The 19,798-nt window shown below is 40.5% G+C and overlaps 1 protein-coding gene across 4 annotated transcripts; it reads left to right on the top strand.

The window, feature by feature from the left end:
* Nucleotides 1-725: 725 nt before the first annotated feature.
* On the top strand, nucleotides 726-19,558 carry RB195_014588 (uncharacterized protein; the record flags this gene model as incomplete). 4 transcript variants are annotated; one of them, XM_064204924.1, is made up of 35 exons in its annotated part: nucleotides 726-809; nucleotides 1,617-1,724; nucleotides 1,816-1,989; nucleotides 2,133-2,212; nucleotides 2,585-2,720; nucleotides 3,462-3,545; nucleotides 3,738-3,841; nucleotides 6,498-6,661; nucleotides 6,721-6,844; nucleotides 6,949-7,015; nucleotides 7,143-7,259; nucleotides 7,388-7,552; nucleotides 7,659-7,845; nucleotides 9,155-9,403; nucleotides 10,667-10,741; nucleotides 11,333-11,433; nucleotides 12,822-12,959; nucleotides 13,788-13,929; nucleotides 14,058-14,215; nucleotides 14,275-14,378; nucleotides 14,455-14,557; nucleotides 15,165-15,329; nucleotides 15,848-15,985; nucleotides 16,041-16,110; nucleotides 16,202-16,305; nucleotides 16,642-16,718; nucleotides 16,811-16,916; nucleotides 17,550-17,681; nucleotides 18,245-18,370; nucleotides 18,432-18,547; nucleotides 18,882-19,008; nucleotides 19,080-19,183; nucleotides 19,260-19,321; nucleotides 19,375-19,405; nucleotides 19,525-19,558. In XM_064204924.1, the coding sequence occupies 35 exons, from the start codon at nucleotides 726-728 to the stop codon at nucleotides 19,556-19,558; spliced, it is 4,056 nt and encodes a 1,351-aa protein (XP_064060806.1). The 4 variants fall into 4 exon arrangements, with proteins under 4 accessions (XP_064060806.1, XP_064060805.1, XP_064060804.1 ...); XM_064204925.1 differs by lacking the exon at nucleotides 9,155-9,403; XM_064204926.1 differs by lacking the exons at nucleotides 9,155-9,403; nucleotides 12,822-12,959.
* Nucleotides 19,559-19,798: the final 240 nt, after the last annotated feature.

Genomic DNA, 19,798 nt, shown 5'->3' with positions numbered 1-19,798 from the left:
AATCTGTACACCAAGTCGTGCATGTAGAAAGGTTCTAAATGTTCCATAACGCATTGAGAAAACTATAGTTTTGCAAGAAGCTTATCACATGCCATGCTCTTCATTCTTTTTATAGCCCTCACTATACCTCAAGCCTCATTCACAAGCTGTGTGAAAAAATGAAACTGGTGCAGTTCAACAAATTCCTTTGCATTTTCGTAGAGTAGAGTAAGATCGAGATTATGCGTTCAGTGTAGGAAAATTAGAAAGGTCTGCAAATTAGAAAGGTCTGCAAAAATGTTAATCAATTCAGTTCTCCTATTCTACCTTATATGAGTGCATGAAATAAAACTGTGACACTGATATTGTTAACAGATGTTCCTATTCAAGAGAGTGTGTTTCTCTGTTTGTGGAGAAATTCAATAAGCATTCACAGAGTTCCCCGCACGATCACGCGTGGAGATGAGCGACTTTGCGTTGGTTGTAAATCGCTGCTGTGCATTTAATCGTCCTTTCCGCTTATTATTACCATTTTCACACGTTTGCACCTCTGAATCTTCTCTCGAATCAATGTGTTTTATGTGTTGGTTGCTTTGTGAATCGGTGCTTTCATACTCTGACCGGCTCGATGTTGTTGTGTTCGCACCTCTGCTTCCAACGATCTTTTCATTTTTCCAGCATTGTGCAATGGTATTGCGAGAGTAAGCTGGCCGGGCTTCAGAGTACGCTAAGAGAAGAGAGGCCAAATGGCCAAGGAGTTCCAATTCAACTGGCGCCCCAACGTGCCTAGTTTGCTCCAACATGGCTCCGTTTTCGATCGCTATGATGACGTGAGTATGAGCCTCACGTAATGATTCATGTCGTCCACGTGAATCACTACGTGCTGCTAAAATGTTTTCTTTGTCATCCAACAGTTTTGATGATCGATTAGTGAAGCGCTGCTAAGTAGGATTCTCCTACAAAGCATTATCGCATCCCCCTAATTTCCCTCATCCCTGTACTTTATCACCGGCTACATTAAAAAAACGCTTATAAATTAATCTTTCAATTCCATTGAAGATGTTCTAGCCGTTTCTACCGAAATTTGGGCCTAAAAATAGCGAGAGCAGTTATGTCACAATGGATGGCTTGGTGTTGTTCTTAACAAACACCAAAATTGTTTTTTTAACCACTTTTAACAATATTTGTTTCAAAAATGTAAAATCAACAAGATAATACTGACATTGTGAATTCATGCAAATGGACAGACTCTCTTTACTTCAATTCTGATCTGCAGAATCCTTATTTCTTGGGATGACACTCCTCTAAGAAGTAAGAGTACAGCTTTTCGGTTAATTCCCAGGTAGAAGGTAAAGAAGAAGACAGGAGAAGTTACATCTGTAACCTGAAAGTGGTTGAAGTTTGGCCAGCCTAAAACAGATGAAAATGAATGGAATATGTACGTGATGCGCGTTTCTTGATGGTATTACTGATGTCTTCCTAACCAGTTCACTTTGGGAAAACTGGTTCTACCGATAAGCTGTGGTGAAAGTCACAACGTTTTCTTTTCGTTCGGTATCAAATGCAGCATTCAGGTGCTGTATTTTAAGTGTTCTTTTTTCCTCCTATTTCTTCTTTCATATTTCTTTTTCTTCTAGGAAAGTACTTGCTTGGAGACCAATGCTCATGTCAGAGTTGACGAGTACGGGTTCTTCCTTTACTGGCTCGTTGAAGCTAGGGATGCAGTCGTTTTGGACATGAGCCAGGTTTTTTTTTTTACTTTCTTTTTGCTATTCCTGAGAGTTCTTGAATGTTATTTTCTCAAATTGAATTTATATTCGAAATCTCTTCGTTAAGGTTTGGGAAGCGCGTCCATCGGGATTGCCTAAAGACGGACGCGTTCTCTTTGAGCTTGAGCAGCGAGGTTCTCGGGAAACTCTAGAAGAACGTACGATATGGATAACTCACGGACAAGATTTAGTCAATGTCCAAAGCTTCTATCTTGTTGCCGAAACCGTTGAAATTGCCAAGGTGACTTGTGCTTGCTTTGTACTTCATGTGCTTCTAGTAGCATCAAAATTCCACAGATTAAAGTTTAGAGGGTTATTTTCTGCTTAGCGGCCCTTAATATTCGTATCTTTTTAGTACGTCTTGTGCACTTTTCGCTATTTTAGGCTTGGCGGATAGGAATTAATGAGATCTTGAAGAACTGTAAGATGCGACATGTTTGTCCAACGACTAATCTCCTCAGATAGTGAGTTTTTGCATATCATCGGTCTCGTATTAGCATTTTGTCCTCTCTCCTTGTTTCTTTTTTTTTCTCCGTTTGTTTCTCTTTCTCCGCCTTCAGCTCCTATTGCTCTTGAAGCTTGCTTCTTTGCTATCTCTGACCCCAAACATTCCTATTAGTTATTTGAGACAAGTTGAACGAGTATTACTCTACCACAACTTTGTACTTTTGATAAAAGTCATTTCAAAGCTCCGCGACCACATCTCTGAGACTTTTTGCCTTTGAAAATTGCTAAATTTTATGACAGATTTCTATATATGTTTTCTATACATCGCTTCTTTTCTCTGATTATGGTTATCATTATTAACTAATGGCAATATGATGTATTATTTCCAGCTGGAAGTGGCTGACCTTGAGTGTTAATGATCGTCGTAAAATTCCGATCAAACTCCTCGTTAAAACGTTTGCTTCGGGCAAGCCAGAGAAGATGGTTCTCAAATGTTTGAGCGATCTTGGTCTCTGTGGGGATAAGGTAAGTCCATTGCTATTATCATGCTGTTGTGAAACGTGACCTCGTTGTACTAATTGTGGGAAGTTGAGTGAGCATGATTGTGAGCACTGTGCCGTTTTTCGCTGTACTTTTATTTCATGATTAGAAAGATGAAGCTGCACAGTATTGTTACCCTTGGATCTACATAGGTTTGTTGTAATTCTTTTTGGAACAAAGTATTTTCTAAATAATTTTCCGAAATTTCCCGAAAACTACGGAAACCTTCTTTGCTAATTTACATTGGTCGTTAAGCATTACTCATGCAAGCATTTGGAATCGGAGAGTGTCAAGTTATGAACTGAGATGGAGTCTTTAATGATTAGGCCTGGTTACAACCTCAGTTGCTCATCATTTTGCGCAGTATTCCTAAGCCCATATTTTCACATTTTTCTAACTAGTGCTTGTTATGAGATGGAAGAAAGGCTTCACAGTATTAACGCGCCAAGCGCCTTGATTGCTCTTTGTCACACAACTCGTTTGTTAGGTGTCCTATTTTTAAGTGTGCTCTTGCTGAGGTATAAATTGGAATGTTGGATGATATTGTATGCACTAGAACAATTGTGTGATCACTGTGAGTTGTGAGCATGCGCTTCTCCATAGTTGCCGGAAGGCGCAACACACAGTGACTTCAGGTCGTCCGTATTCCCATCAATAGTGAACCACATGGAAAACAGCACCAGCATTGGGTTTTATTTCGTGTAGTGATTGTGTTGTAGTTTGTAGTATACGGTTCCGCGAGTGATGAATCGTTCGATGGGCAAGAAGTTCACCAACATCTACAAATGCAGCAGTGGCCGCAAGAAGAAGGTGCATGATCTATTATTTAAAAGCACTTGTGGACTGCCACAGTTTCTTATTTCTCCTTATGTGCTGCTTCGCATCGTGGCATGCAAAATTCAAGTTTTGCTTGATAGGTTATGAAATTTTCTTGGAGAAAATTGTCCAGTATGTTTTTGATGGTTTCAGGTCCGTATTATTGTCATTTTTATTTACTTGTAGGAGCGTGAGGAACTAGATGTGGAGATCTTGACTTTTGAAAAGTTCATTCGTCTCTACAACAAAATTTGTCCTCGCTCGGAAGTGCAAGAATTGTTTGTGAAATTGTAAGCTTTTGCTTTTGGGTACCGATTTCACCACCCCAGACTCGTGGTATGCTGCCTTTAAAGGCATTACCCCACGAACCTGGGGTGGTGTGGATTCCAGGTAGGTTATGCCTATGCGGGGTCGTAGATTATGGTGAGGAGGGTGATCCCATCCATTTCTTCCTAATTTCCCTAAAAAAACCACCTTGCGGCTTTGATCGTTCCGGGGCGATATTTTCTACAACGAGTTCGATTGGACTGCGCCGCATCTTCCGGGCCGGTCTTTCACGGCAGTTAGGAAAAAATGGACGGAATCACTCTCCTCACCATAATCTACGACCTCGTATAGGCATAACTCACCTGAAACCCAGATTCGTGGGGTGATGTCTTTAAGCATATTTTTTGATTGGTGAGTATAAATGTTCACCAAGAAGGCAGTTTTTGGGTAAACTTCGTCGCATCAGATGTCCAGTAGGAGTCTATCACGTCTCGAAATAGCAGATTTTCGATCACTGTTTGGTGGTGTGCTATGTTGAGAACCGTTTATTCTGCTACTTTTCAATGAGCATCTCCACCTCCTGCAGCACCCAACTGGGAGAATTCGTTCTATCATTATGAAAGAGATTGGAGTAGCATTAGCATTTTTCTTAACTATTGCAAGTCTATTTGTTGCTGAGAACTATACAACTGTTTCAAGTTTTGCCGATCGAGCCGTATTACCCTTACCGTCGAGATAATACACAAAGAGCCAACACCAAAGTGTTCTGCCTGGTGAGCCAAATCGTCTGCCGCAACGCACGTGCTTTCTCAGCTCACGTTTCTCACCAGACGAATCGATTTGGACCAAACTTTGCACATAGTGTGCTAGTGCGAAAATGCAGATCCATTTTTCGATTACATCGATAACCTTATTTTATTAACCATAGCTCATCTTTACCACGGCTACAGCTTGCCATTGCCAAGAGGTTCATGCATATCCAGATTACGGGTTCAGTAGTCGTTTTGAATATGGGTTAAAGTCAAAATATATTAAGAAAATATGTTGGTTTATTGATATATTTGGAAATTATTTGCTTGTCTGCCAGAATTGAGTACAAGGTTGCTTAGCATCCCGATTAAAATGAAGGCTATTTAATGCCAAAATGTCTATTCTGTTGACGGTTAGAAAGTCTCGGATAAAAACCTGCACATGAACTTGCTCCCGTACCATGTATACGATGGACAGGACACAGTGGGTTAATCGACCCCTTAAAAACAGCATCCAAAAGTTTGATTGTGTACTACTTTCTTAAGCTGAACCAAGATTGTTATTGATCTTTATTCTGGCTAACGTTTCGGCGTTGTCGCCTTCTTCAGAGCCTGGAAAAATCAAAGACACGTGTAATCTACTCTCTCAAACGCCTCGTCATCCCACAAGATATGATTTAGCAAACAGATTATTTAAAAGCAACGTCAGAAAAGCAGACCAGCGCTCACCTTGATAGCCACGAAATCGTGATGTTAGCGGACCACCAGTTGTGAGGGTTGCGCCGCTAGTATTAACTAGTAACGATACCCCCGCCTCTGACCCCGTAGGTCAAAACCCGCAAAGGTCCTGATATGGCGCCAGCTCGTTGGTCACAGCGATGCATTCTTCTTTACGATTCATGATAGGACTTTTGGCCGTGATATAAAACGCTTCCAATGTTTTTCGCGCTAGAACGTCTGATTCGCGTGCCAAGATAGTGACAGCTATCTTGAAAGGGGTGTTGTCATGACACTGTCTGCGATGAGCACCTAAAGGGGATGTTGTTTTTGATTTTATGAGCCCGTCTAGGTGCTCCTTGATGCGGACACATAGTGATCTTCCTGTTTCGCCAATGTACTCAGCCCACATAACTGACAGGTTATTAGATAGATAACTCTCGATACCACGCAATCACCCTGCCTCCCGTTCGGAAAAACTATGCAATTAGGTGTCTCACAAAGTCTGTCATATACGCGATTGCGGACTAGCTGCTCTTCAGGTTTACAGGTGGTATGTCCACTACTCTGACTGAGTCTTGCAGACCCGCCTGTCGTAAGCTTGCTCGCACTGCATTGCTCATGTCATCCGAAATAAAAGGAAGGCAGAAAGGGATCTTTGTTGCTTGTTCTACCCTGTGGCACCGCCGCTCAGTTGCATGGTTCCGATTTGAATGAGAGACCTTTGCTGGGTACCCATTGGACTGAGCAATGCGGTTAGCCATGTTTATGGAGGCAATGCGCCCTTGAGCTTCAGATGAAACCGTTGCCGCTGTCTTAATTAACAATCTTGGTTCAGCTTAAGAAAGTAGTACACAATCAACCTCTACGATGCCAAGATTCAAAAAAGGTCGAACTTGGAACTAGCATCCAAAAGATTGAGGAAGTTGTTATTTTGTGAAACCTGGATATCAAAGGGCAAAGGCAGATTGTTGATATTTTTAAGAGAACTGTTCCCTTTAATGCTTATATAAATTGCGTCGCACTAACGAAAAAGCAGTGAATTGCCTTTCGCATATCCACTATTGTCCATGGAAGAAAACAAAATATTGTCTTAGGACAAATTGGAAATTGTTACTTTCTGCTATCGAAAATTGTTTCTGTTTTTTTGTGAATTTGTTAGTATTTTTGTTTACATTCCGCCGCTCTCTCTCTCAAATGTAGTGTAATTCAGAAGTGGCCAGAAAGAGTATTTGACGAGAGACCGATTAACGAATTTTCTGAACGAGGAACAACGGGATCCAAGATTAAATGAGATTCTCTTTCCCTTTTTTGACAACACTAGGACGCAGGTGCTTATAAGTAAGTACGAACAAGACAACAACTACATTGAAAATGGTAAGCGGTTAGTCATAGTTGTGGAGTTCGTGCAGCAGATGGCTACTTAATTACCTTAGGGAAAATGTCCGGCGACGCCTTTCTCCGTTTCCTTATGTCGGATGAAAACTCTCCCGTGTTCTTGGATCGAATCGATATGCATCAGGATATGGACCAGCCACTCTGTCATTATTACATCAATAGGTGAGTAGTTGTAGTTTTTTCCCTTATTGCAGCACCGTTTCCTTATTTTCGTGTAGCTTTCTCTTCCGGCAAACTTGGTATATTTGATATACTGTATCATTCAGCTCTCACAACACTTACCTAACGGGTCGTCAATACGGAGGGAAATCTTCTTCGGAAATATACCGACAAGTCAGTTTTTGTACTTCAATCGCTAGTGGTCGCTTTGGTCGCTAGTGCCTTTTTGTACCTTAATGTTATGCTAAATGGTACTTTATTTTTACTTTTGTTCTTCCTAAACATTCTGTTGTTTTTACAGGTTTTATTGTCGGGCTGCCGCTGTATCGAACTGGATTGTTGGGACGGTACAGGAGAAAACAAAGGAGAGCCAATAATCACACATGGAAAAGCCATGTGTACCGATGTTTTCTTCAGAGTGAGTTCAACCTGTTAATTTCGACTTGAGAACAGTTACGTTAAGTTTTGAGTACTTTATAGTTTTATTCGTTTTACGAATGTTGAAAGGTTTGCACAAACTTTTAGACTGAATTTATTTTTGTTCAGGATGTTCTGTACCAGATCCGTGACACAGCCTTTGCTCGGTCAGAATTTCCGGTTATTTTATCATTTGAAAACCATTGCTCCAAATCAAATCAGTTGAAAATGGCTAAGTACTGTATGGATATCTTTGGAGATATGTTATTAGCAAAGCCGCTAGACGATTTCCCAGTAAGTTATCGGTTTGCTTGTTGCTGTGCTGACGATTTTTCACTGTTAGTGCGACAGTGTTTTTCTCTAATTACTCCTCTTTTGTTTCTGTCATCGTTGTTTTTAGTTAGATGCTGGCGTTCCCCTTCCCTCTCCAAACCGTTTGCGACGGAAGATCCTCATCAAGAATAAACGTCTTAAGCCTGAAATTGAGAAGCATCAACTTGATCAGTTCCTTCGTGAGGGGAAATTGGATGAAGAAGACGAAATAGCAGAGACTCCTGAGGTTGTCGGCGAGGATTCGATATCACCGCGTAGGTTTCTACAGACTTAGCTTGAGGAAATACTTCTTACCATGGAGATATATTTATCCATTAATGATAATCACTCTACTAACCAATGATTAACCTTCGCATATCCGAACAGAGAGCTCCCACTAGAGTTGCATATTGTTGATCGCAACGAAGTTGTTAACCGTGGTGATTCGCCTTATTGTTACTGTTTCTGTTAAGTGCGTTCTCCAAGTGAAAGGAAAAATGACTCCCTTACTTCTGAGGAAGCTAAAAACGCCTGTTCTCCTCGGTTTACGCCAGTGGAATGGTGGTCTTGTTTAGTTCGCTCATGTACGCGTTCCTATTTTAAAGTGCCCTCGTTGCTTTAATGAGATGTTGTTTCTTGGCTTTATTCTGTAGAAGTTAAGAAGTACTAGCCATAAATAGTCGCATACGCTCAGTGCTTAGGTCGAGTGCTGTGATGCAGATTAAAAGCTGTTGAGTTCTTCCATACTTTCGGCAACTTGCAGATCGTCTTTCGCAGCTATTTCTTTCTCTTTGATTGGTTTTTGCGACACTTTTATTGAAGTGACGGCATCCTTCGGGTGATTTTGTAATAGGTTTGACAGAAGCCGAGACTTTTCAGGAGTTCCTTGTCTCGATTATCAGCAGTGGCAGTGTTAATATGACCTAGTACACACTCATCGAATTACTCCAACTTTCGTCACGCGTGTTTTCATTAAAAACACATGTAGCGTATAGTAGAGTCAAACCGACATGAAGCACTGTGCAGTTGCGTAGGCGGCTGTGCTCGAAGCGGTGCGGTCCACTGCAGCGGTTGGACTCTAGGCAGACATCTTTGCTGACACCATTCCTCGATGTTGTTAACAATAGTCTTACCTCGATTTCCAGCGCCTTCTTTACGGCGCAGCTTACGCAGCTACACCGTGCTTCGTGTCGTTTCGATCTCACTATAGGTGAATATACGTTCCGGTTATCTATGGGATTTTATTTTCGTAAAGGTGCGATGCGAACGAAAATGATATAATATGCATTTTAGGAGAAGGTTTGAGATAACTAACTGTTTGGTTTTTTTATATACGTATAAGTCCTTGTTTCGAAAATTCTGCGCATTTTTCTTGTTTGTTTTTTATCAGCGTGTGTGAAAACCTACCCACTTTAATTCTTCTTTTTGTTATGGTTTATGATTTGGTTATGGGTACAAATAAGTGAAAGTAAGTTGATGTGAACGTTTAAACGTTGAACGTTTGCCGAGAGTTATGTTATGTGTTGCGAGTTCATACCTGTTTTCATCAATACCCATAACTGGGAAAGGCGCGGGTTTATTTAGTCGACTGCTGTGAGGAAGACGATGGCGAGACGTCCGACGAAGACGACCTGTCTGTCCAATCGTCGACGAATGTCAGCGCGTCAACGACTTCGTGTCGTCCTTCCGTACAATCAGTGGATTCATCACAACCACAAGCAGCTCCACAACTGCTTACTCCGCTCGACCGTGCACTCAGTCACAAGCTCGTGATACGATCGCCTCGTTTCTCACTCCGAGCAATCTCTATGAAAGGTCGACAATCGCCATTAGGTGCGAATATGATTGATCGAATGAGTACTTTCTGAATATCGTATACTTCATCTTGTTAGGCACTTGCGTTGTTGAAACGAAGCAGTTATGATTCCATGGTAGCTTCCTAAGGTTGATTTCACATTTTGCGGCACAAAGGGATCCGCCCAGTGACTTAGCTTTTGCATCGCTCAGTGAAACAACTCTTTGCACATTATGCAGCGGCATTTGCGCTGCATTTGCGACTACTACAATTTATTTTGTCACTATTTTTAGATGCTTTTGTTTTAAATGTGATATGTAATGTAAATGTAATATCTGTCATAATCACTACAGTTTCTGGTACGTAATGTAGGCTATTTCGGACAAGGTGATTCTGTAACAGCAGCCTACTCGATTTCTAAAGCTACATTTTCTTTCGAAAGTCTGTTGAGTCTTTAATCTGCTTTTGGACGCCTGAACGGTAGAGTATGAAATCTACCTTAGTTCTGCTATTGCAGTACTTTTGTTGGTTATATTATTTAGATAATATTCACGTTTGTTTATCCTTATTCACACTCGCGAGTGCCTAATCTTATTTATGAGTGCACATAGAAGAACAGTACTCATTTGGTCATTCCGTGTAGAAGTGGATAGTTATATGTGTTTCACTAAATAACCCTCCCAGTTTCCTATCTTTCCCATTCTTAGCTTGTTCTTGAAACAATGCATGATAAGGTTGTGTTTCTTTGCTTAGATAGCTTTGTGAGGTTTGTATTCAGCCCGGGAAGATGAAACATATGGTCAAAATTAGCGAATTACTGCTCACTATCGTTAATAAAGTGCTCTGAAACAACAAATGAAGCTTTGGTAAATTGATGGGGACTGTTGCCTTCCCGCTCAACCTTAAATCCTTGTTCAAATTTGGTGCAGAGAAAGGAGATTCTGCTATTTTTTGAACCAAATTTTCTGGTTTATTATTCTACTATTTTCTGTTAGCATCAATTCTACCTTAAAACGTCAGACTATTCATTTGGATGTGATCGTATGCAACATTTTGTTTTGCTGAATACTGCCCTCTGCGATCATTTCGTTTCTTCATCGTAATGATCGTTCTAATATGATAGTTGCATGCATATGTGCAGAGTTCTCAGTTATTGTAATATTCTTCGCTCTGTTTTGGGCACGCGTCAAAGGGCAGCGTCCACAAGATTGTCCAACAGTGGAGGTGCTTGAAAGAGATTGTTGAACGTTAGCTTGAATTAACACGCCATCTTCTCTTCACTTGAGTTATTTCTTTTTCAGCTGGTGATCAACGCGCACATCCGGAAGTTGAGCCACCAGCGGTCACTTGTCCAGCTATCAAACCACCAACACCTGGTGAGCGACTACTTGAAGCCAGACCTTCATTTTAACTGGCAGCTGCTTTTGTTCTTTATATGAATACCGCCAGTTTTCGCCGTACTCTATTCTGTTAATAATCAGCGGTGTTGTGGTTTGGTTTCATTTATTTATTAGACATAGGCAGCGTTCCAACATTGTTGTTATTTTAACTATTGTTCATGTGCCCCTTCGTTTTTTTTTTATTTATTTGTGAACGAAAACAGGATGAGAAAGTTCTTGGTGTGATTACCGAATTTGGAAGGCATTCCATCGTTTGTGTTCTTATCTTGAACAAATCCAGTCGTTATCATGATCCACCATTTGATAGAATTTATTGACGTCGACAGTAGAAAATCTCTATGATATAACGGATGATAACAGCCAGTGCACACAAATGGTTTCAAGTGGAAGGCTACAAATAGTCTAATAAGAACTAATGAACCATAATGTTTGATTCTATCTTTTACTTATGTAGAGAGATGGCTCTAAAAGGTTGGGCAACATTACATTATTACCACGATGCTATCTTTAGTTATCTATTCTAGCGCATATGTCCTATTAAGTGAATCTTTACCATTATTTTTTTAGGTGAAGTTCAACCATGCAAAGAACCCGACGAAGCCCATCCTGAATTGAAACAGAATTTTATATCAAAAAATTTAAAATCACTCGGGTTCACCAAGAAGCAGGTGTGTTTTCTTTTTTATTGTAGAGAAAGAGTGTGCCGTGTTGCTAACAATCGCTTTTTCTCACCTCTTGAAGATGTCACTTTTCATTCGCAACGCTGTGTTATTTCGTGAAATTACAGGAAAATCAAGTTGATTGATTGTTGTCAGAGTTTCCAAGTTTTAGAGGAAAATGAACTAGTTCATTCTGCCTCTGTTTTTTACTTTCTTCCCATACTTAATATGCTTTAAATTATTTACTGCACACAGTCACAACTCCACAGCTACCCTTTGGGCCGTACGCACTCCCTTCTCGTGTCTTCCAGCCAGTGATGGAGACGCTTTCAAGCGCTTCTCGGTTTTCTCTCGCTTTTCTAAGCTACTGAACCATTTGAAACCATAATCTTAAGGCCTCATGGACATAGCGCAATACGTACGAGGCATCGGTCTCATCCATCTTTTGGGTTGGTTTGGACACCTTTGGGAAAAAATTCCACATGATTTGGCTTCAATTCATCCATAGCGCTGTACTCCTCTTATTGTTTGTTCTTCTCTGATAACGTGCATAGAATCTGCGCTGATCCTTTAAAATTTCGTGCTATTTTTTTTTTTTTTGAAACCAGAGAGGCCGATTTGATGAGGCAACATGTGGGAATAATATATTGAGAGTTAGTCTCAAGTACGAGACATTTATGTTGTGTTTTTTAAACTAATTCGAGTATTTTAATTACAGAATACTTCATCATTCCGTCTAACCACTCTATTCACTCCAATCCATCTTCTTCTTTCTCAGCAAAGCCATATTTTTAGTTTGCAAATAGAGTGTTCAGTTCTTCTCGGAACATCTACCTTCCTTTTCCAACTTCTTACACTATCACTATACGTAGGTAATGCATCTAGTCCATTTCATGCTTTCCTCTATCCTGTTCCGTGCTATCCAAAAGGGAGTTAAATTTGTTAAATGTCACTGGCCCATTAATTTTTTTCTTATATAAAATGAGGTCACATAGCGTTTTCTACCGTTGTGCAAATAAAATCTTATACCCAACGGACCTCCCGAAGTACATCTGTTGTGCTCAAATTTAAGTTCATACAGTTGTTAGGCTGTGCCATATGTTCAGTTCTGCACTAATTTTTCTTTTGTTTTATCTGTGGTATTCCACTATGGGCTTAGACATTATGTGAACGGAAGCCCAACCTGTTAGCGAAAGAATTACTTCACTGTTGAAAAGTGTAAACAATAACATTTTCGACATTTTTATGGATGTTCGGGGAATATGTAAGAATTATGCTGCAGCCTAATAACAACCAGTGACGTGTGTTATAACTTACATTAAAAGTATGTTATGTATTGATTCTTTTGACTCATACATATAAGTGTATACGTGGTGTCGACCTCGTGGCGCTCACAGGATCAGCTGGATGTACTGGAGCGTACTGGGAGCTCTATGAATAAACGATCTTTTCGTCGAACCAATCGAGAAGATCACTCGGACTCTGCTGCTCTACTCGATCTCCCGAGAACATCATCTTCACGCGGCAAAAAGAAGGCGCGTTCTGGTGCATTGGACTGGGCGGAACAATTGTCACACTGCTGATGGCGCTTTCTTTATTAATCAGAAAACAAGCGATCTCATTTGTCTGTGAGTGACGCCAGCAGCACGTGGTAATTTTTCGCCTTTTTGTCCGCTTGTGAATGGATGAATGATTAAGAATCTGAATGGCCCTTACATAGTGTTTCCATTTTATTTCTCATTCACTGCGAGATAGAAATTCGCCGAGATATTGTCTAGAAAGAAAATCTGCTGAAACTACCCTAAGGTACGGCATATTCAACAACACAAATGCTGAAAGTGGTCACATTTCTACATTTTCATTATTCAAGTATGAGTGAACGGAGTGGAGTTGAGTCACCATTTTGAAAAAAAGAACTTAATTTGAAAGAATTGGTGGTGGAGCATAATTTGGCTTTTTTATGGATAGAATAACCGTTACTAGACAATATCTCGTCTTGCACCCGTGTTGTTTTCTTTTACTCTTAATAGCACCGCTGTACTTGCATGGAAAGCATGATTGCATCCACCGTAGACCGCATATCTCGGACTTGAATCAATCATCTAGATAGCACACATTTGCTATGGCTGCTTTTCGCATGTTTTAGCTTCCGAGGGGTTCTTGTTATGCGTCACTTTTGTTTTTAATTCGCTTGGAATGCATTGTACCACGGGGAGTGTCTCGATAACTGTTGCTTACGTTCTTTTCGTATCAGTTAACCGCCTGAGGGTTGAATTTAACAAACCTCTCTGTTGTAAATGCAAGGAGACATTCCCTTACAACTGATCATTTCAATCTTAACGCGCTATTTTTGCTTGTTTTAGCCCATTCTCACCAAGGAGGAAGAGGAACGGATCTTTGCGGAGTACCACTACACAGGAGCGACAACAAATATCCATCCATTATTATCATCACTTATCAATTATACACATCCAGTCAAATTCAGCGGTTTTGATGTAGCAGAAAGTAAGCTTTTTACGTATGCATTCATGGACTACTTCGTTTCTAGTCTCTTTTTTTTTTTTGTTCTCTCAAACTACTACCAACTAACTTTTTTCTACTGTAAGGTTTCTTCTATTGATATTTCCTTTCAGGTAACAACTTGCATTATCATATGTCCTCTTTCTCCGAATCAACAGGTCTAGGCTACTTGAAGCAATGCGCTCCAGAGTTCGTTAACTATAACAAGCGGCAGCTGAGTAGAATATATCCTAAAGGGGCCCGAGTGGATTCAAGCAATTTCCTACCGCAGGTCAGTTCTTTCAAAAACATTTCTCACATAACTGTTTACTTAAGACTTCTTTATTTAAGATCTTCTGGAATGCCGGTTGCCAAATGGTTGCGTTAAACTTCCAAACTCCTGATGTATATATGCAGTTAAACATGGGGAAATTTGAGTACAATGCCGGTTCTGGGTGAGCGTTAGGACTTTGTCCCTCGTTTTGATTTCCTCTATTTTTTGTAGTTTGCGAAAATCTTTTTTTTTTTCAGTTATCTACTGAAACCCGATTTTATGCGTCGTCCAGACCGAACATTTGACCCGTTTTCCGAGTCACCTGTTGATGGCGTAATAGCTGCTCACTGCAGTGTCCGGGTGAGTTTACTCCTACATTCTGACTTTGGTAGGAAGGATAACATTTTGCCTGTAGATCTGTGTGAAGGTTAATTCGTCACTTTGCACCTCCACGAGTATATTAGTATAGTATATTGTTTGAGGGCGTGTGTAGTGTAGCGGTTAGAGGTTCCACTTTCTGCACGATCGATCGGAGGTTCGAATCCGCCCTAGTGCTCACCATGCCTTTCATCCCTCCGTTATCGATAAAGTGGTACCAGACTTGCCTGGGAGGACAAAAACACTGACTTGACTCATCGGCTAGCCGCAGCAAGTCATTGTATAGGCCAGTTACATGTTCGTAAACCGCAAACGATTCTAAATTGAAGTGAACATGGGGGCGCATCTCAAGCGGATTGATTAACGCCAGAAACTTTATCCTTTATCCTTTCTATATTATTTGAGTATAAGGATTGCAGCGCAGGTGTAAGATTTTTCTTTTACATTAAAAAATCTGGCAGCAGTAACATATAAATGCACATTCTTTACAAAGTCTTTACTCCTTCTGACTACCTGCTCCATATTTCGTTTCTCTTATCAACTATTACTTTTTTAAATGGGAAAAAAATTCTCTCACATGCGACTTCAGGTAATTTCTGGGCAGTTCCTCACGGATAGAAAGGTTGGCACCTACGTAGAAGTAGAAATGTACGGTCTTCCTACGGATACTATCAGAAAAGAGCACAAGACAAAAGTTATCCCTGCGAATGGATTGAATCCAGTCTATTCTGAAGCTCCGTTTGTGTTCCGAAAGGTAGGTTTTCGTAAATGAATAAGGATTTTTTATATCTCAGAATATTAACAAAAAATTCTTTCCCTAAATTTTGCTGAATGTGTGCAAAAATTCCACTGACTATAACAACCACTTTGCACCACTTTTCTGTGTTTGAAGTCTTTGTGCTGAGGATACTTTATCGGTTATTCCTTAGCTAGGTTCTTTTCGGTGAGGTTATTTCGGGTGCTAATCACAAATGTTCTACAGTGCGACCGCCTTTTGATTGTTTTATTGTGTTGTAGTTCATATATTGTCATTGCATGAATTCTCACAATGAAGTGAGTTAAAATGCTAAGGAATGTGATAGCGATCGCCAACTGAAATTGACATCCTATCCAACGTTCTGTAAAAAATGTTTGGATTCACTGTGGTGCCAGAGTTGTGATAGCGCCGTTAATCGAAATTAATTGCTGGGAAGATTACTGCTTTTACAGTCCAGATTTATTACTCACATGTTATTTTTTCGTAACTTAAATAAAAAAGCATACCTCTTCCAGGTTGTGCTGCCAGAATTGGCTGTCCTAAGGTTTGCCGTTTACGACGAAAATGGGAAACAACTGGGACAACGAATTCTGCCCTTGGATGGCTTACAGGCTGGCTATCGTCACATATCACTTCGATCGGACACCAACCAAGTTGCTTTTTGATACCTAATGATAATGCATGCTTGTGGAGGTGATTTTGTTCTAGACCATGGTATTAGCGCCCACATTATTCGTACACATCGTCATCAAGACTTACGTTCCTGATGAACTTAGTGGTGCGTGTCCTTTATTTTCTTTTCATCTTCTTTCGTGTCATCTTTTTCAGTCTTCTTGATGTTCTGAAGTAACGAACTCTAACTCACACAGGTTTGGTGGATGCTCTTGCGGATCCAAGGGCATATCTCTCTGAACAGAAGAAACGACAAGAAGCCTTGGCACACATGGGAGTGGATGATAGTGATATAGTCGAGGTGTGTAATTTTTTGATTTCTCAGTGATTTTGGACTACCATTTTATCCTATTCTTGCTGCCTTCATCTAGCTTAAACTTAATAGAATGCACTTGAAAAATGAAGAAAAAAACTATATGACTGGTAAACTTTGGAAATTTGAAAATCTTACGAATTTTTCATTCTTTCCTCAACATGTTAAGTTTTGTTTTTGTGTGAACAGAGCTTGAAATTTTTACTGAAGTTCACTTTTATTACTCCTGTAGTAGTAGTGAACTTCAGTAAAAATGAATGAGTAGATCGTAGTGATTAGTGTTTTACATCTATTTTTATTCATTTTTGACATCCTTGCTTTCAGGTTCCCGCCAAGGCGAACGCTGCCAAAAGCAAAATTCTGCAAAAGACGAATGGTTCTGCAGCCAACCTACTTAATGAGTGAGTTTAGCATTCATTGGAGCAATTTAGCAAACGCTTGACATAGAATTGGTCTCGAACCTGTTGCACTGTTGACCAGAAACGTCTTTTAGGAAAGAAAATCCTCCGTCGTCTGCACGATCTGACGGAAATGTGGCCTCAACTGGTTCCTCAAAGCCTAACAATGAGGCAGCGTCGGCTCCGGTCGACAAATTTAAGGTTTGGAATTGCGTTTCTCTTGCAACAACTCCTCTGTATCTTGATGACCGGAATGCCCAGGGATTAGCAACTGGGTTTTCGTGGAAACGTCCTCTTGCGCGAAGCACTCGTGCAGATGGTCCACATCAGAATACTCATCTGTCAGCTCCTCCAGACGGTCGGAAACCATGCCCTGAGTCGATTTCGGCTCAGTTCAATACGTCTATGAGGCGTGCTTCTATGAGAAAACAGGACGATAAGCTGCAGGTGGAGCTGTTGCATGCGACTGCTCCCGTAGTTTGACCTTTTTCAAATGTCATGACACTGTCACCTGGTTTAAGGCAACTATCCATTGAAATGTGAAGTTCGATCCTCATATTGTATGGCAATTATTCCCGATTAGTACTTTTCATTCTACATACTTTTTGCTTCATTTTTGTCCTAAATTCTTGATGAAACCTATGCTGCATGCACCCATCAAAAGTAATTCAGGCTGGTAGCATCGAAGACAATTTCACCTTACAAGCAGCGCATTAGGTTGAAATTGCTCCTGATGGTACCGGTTTCTGTTGCTAGTGATCACAACAAAGCGTGATTTTTTTAGATAGGTATCGACTATTATGCCTTTTTGGCCTATTATAAGAATTCTTACAGGTTGAGCCGATTGAGGTGGATGACTTGAAAAAGGACAAATTGTTTGCTAAGCTTCTGAAAAAGTTCCAGAAGGAGAACGAGGAACTCAAAAAGAAGCATCAAAAGCAACGCGACAGCATTCAAAAGCAACAGGTTTGTTAAAGTAGTTCATTAAAAGGTGTTATTTCAGTTGCATCTTTCGCTCAATGTTTGGACTACAAGGTGTATTGATCCTTTGGAAAGTAGTACCTTAGTTACATGAATTATAGGGAAGATAGTTAGTTAGTGATAATGCTTACAGCCACCCAGACGTGCTTCCATCGCTTGGATTGTAAGTTTCTACACTACGTTCTTCTAAGTGCTTAGGTAGCCGCTTCTAACCTTCTTTTTTTTTGGCTTTAGTGAGATCCATTGTTTTGCGGTGATTTGAAACCTAACTGCATAGTTGTCGCCATGTCCATGCGGCACCGATTCCTACTTAACTGTTACATGCTATTTGACCCAGAAGCATTTTATGTACATTATATTAGTGTCTTTAGCAATGTTGTGTTAGCTTACTGTCCACAAACTGTGACGTTATACTTAGTACTCACGAGGATCCTAACCATATCCATCCATCCGACTATACCGTGTTCGCGTTCGTGAACGAATTTAGTGGAAATTTTTACTTTTTGTGAATCATACGGGCTACTCTCCTATACTGGATATTTCTACAGCAAACAAACGTCGACAAATTGATGACGAACAATCGTCGATCCACAAGGAAAGAGAAAGGCACTCGACGCCAAGCTAGCGAGAACTTCGACTCTGCCGGTGCCAGCGACATGGCGACTAACGACCGAGTGAGAAATTTTGATAGTATTCGACAAGTTTATTTAGCGGATACGCCATCCATACGTGCAGGTTCGATCTCTTGTTAATGTGCAAACGGACGAATGGTCTGCAATGATGAGGCGGCATGAAGCAGAAGAATTCGAGTTGCGGAAAACTCAACTTCGGGAGCAGACCGAAACACTCAGGTGACTAGATGTCTGCATGTTCCACTGTCTTACAATTAAGGAGAAGTACGTAACGGTAACCTTGCTATCCAGTTTCATAATAATTTAAATAGTCATACCAAAGTTCTAAAAGATATACAGTGTGAAGTATTTGAGCAGAGAAAGATTGATGGATAACATCAGCGTGATAGAATGGTAAAATGCAAGAAACCGGCGTCCATTACAAATTTTAGTTATTGACAGAAAGATTACTTTGAAATGTTAATGCCAGTTACCACTGGCAGTGCTGTCTTTTTGTTCACATTACTAGTATGATTGATTTAGATAGAAATGAAGGCAGTCTTGTGTACTTCAGGAAACTTCTGCTCGAAGCGCAGAAGGTACAGATGCAGGGCCTAAAATTGCGACTTGAAAACGAGACAAAAGAGCTGAAACAAACTCAGACAAAGAAGAGCATGGAGGACGCTAAAATCTTGAACCTTGTCAGTACTATATTCTGACCTACACGTGTTTGTTCAGTATGCTATGTGAAGCAGTTTTTTTCTCCTTGCAGGACAAAGGTATTAAGACCAAAGCAGAGCGTGAGCGTCGTTTGAAAGAATTGCATGAGAAGAACCTGAAGATGTTCGTCGAGGAACGAAAGCGACTTGCCAAAAAGTATATTCATTCCATTTCTTCGCATTCTCCCTTTTTCTCTGCCTGTTGTCTGCTCTTGTTTATCGAGTCCTTTAAGAGGCGAAAAGCATGAAGAACAGCTGGCAAAACGTCATCAAGATCAACTAGAGCAGTTGGAACGTGAGGCTGCGAAGGCTCTTGAACAAGAAGAGGCGAATTTCAGGGAAGATCAGCTCTCCTCGAAGCCGGCGTCTGTAGTTTAAGGTTGGCTACACATGCTTCAGCAGGGCTTTTTTTCAAATGTTGACAGTGTCATAGTCCTAAGACACTTCGTCTATCTTGTTCACCGTTTCATATTGAATACTGTATGTCCATCCATTCAGAAGCTCTTATACGTCAAGTATGCATCGTCTGTGATTTCTGAAGATCGGCATCAAATGCTCACTGTCGTATGGTCTCTCCTTGTGTCGATTTACTATTTGTCGTGTGGTTTGTTTTCCTACTTATCGTTGCAACAGCAGCGTTATTTTCGCAGCCATTACACTTTCCTTGCTACGGTAAATCTGTTGTAAAGTATCTGTTGCAATGACTGCGATTACCTTAGAAAATTGTTTCGCTTGTTGATTCGTTGTGATATACGTAGCTACAGATGACAAA

This window comes from Necator americanus, chromosome V, assembly GCF_031761385.1.
Source record: "Necator americanus strain Aroian chromosome V, whole genome shotgun sequence".
Taxonomy (NCBI): domain Eukaryota; kingdom Metazoa; phylum Nematoda; class Chromadorea; order Rhabditida; family Ancylostomatidae; genus Necator; species Necator americanus.
This window is presented reverse-complemented; position numbering and strand designations above follow the sequence as displayed.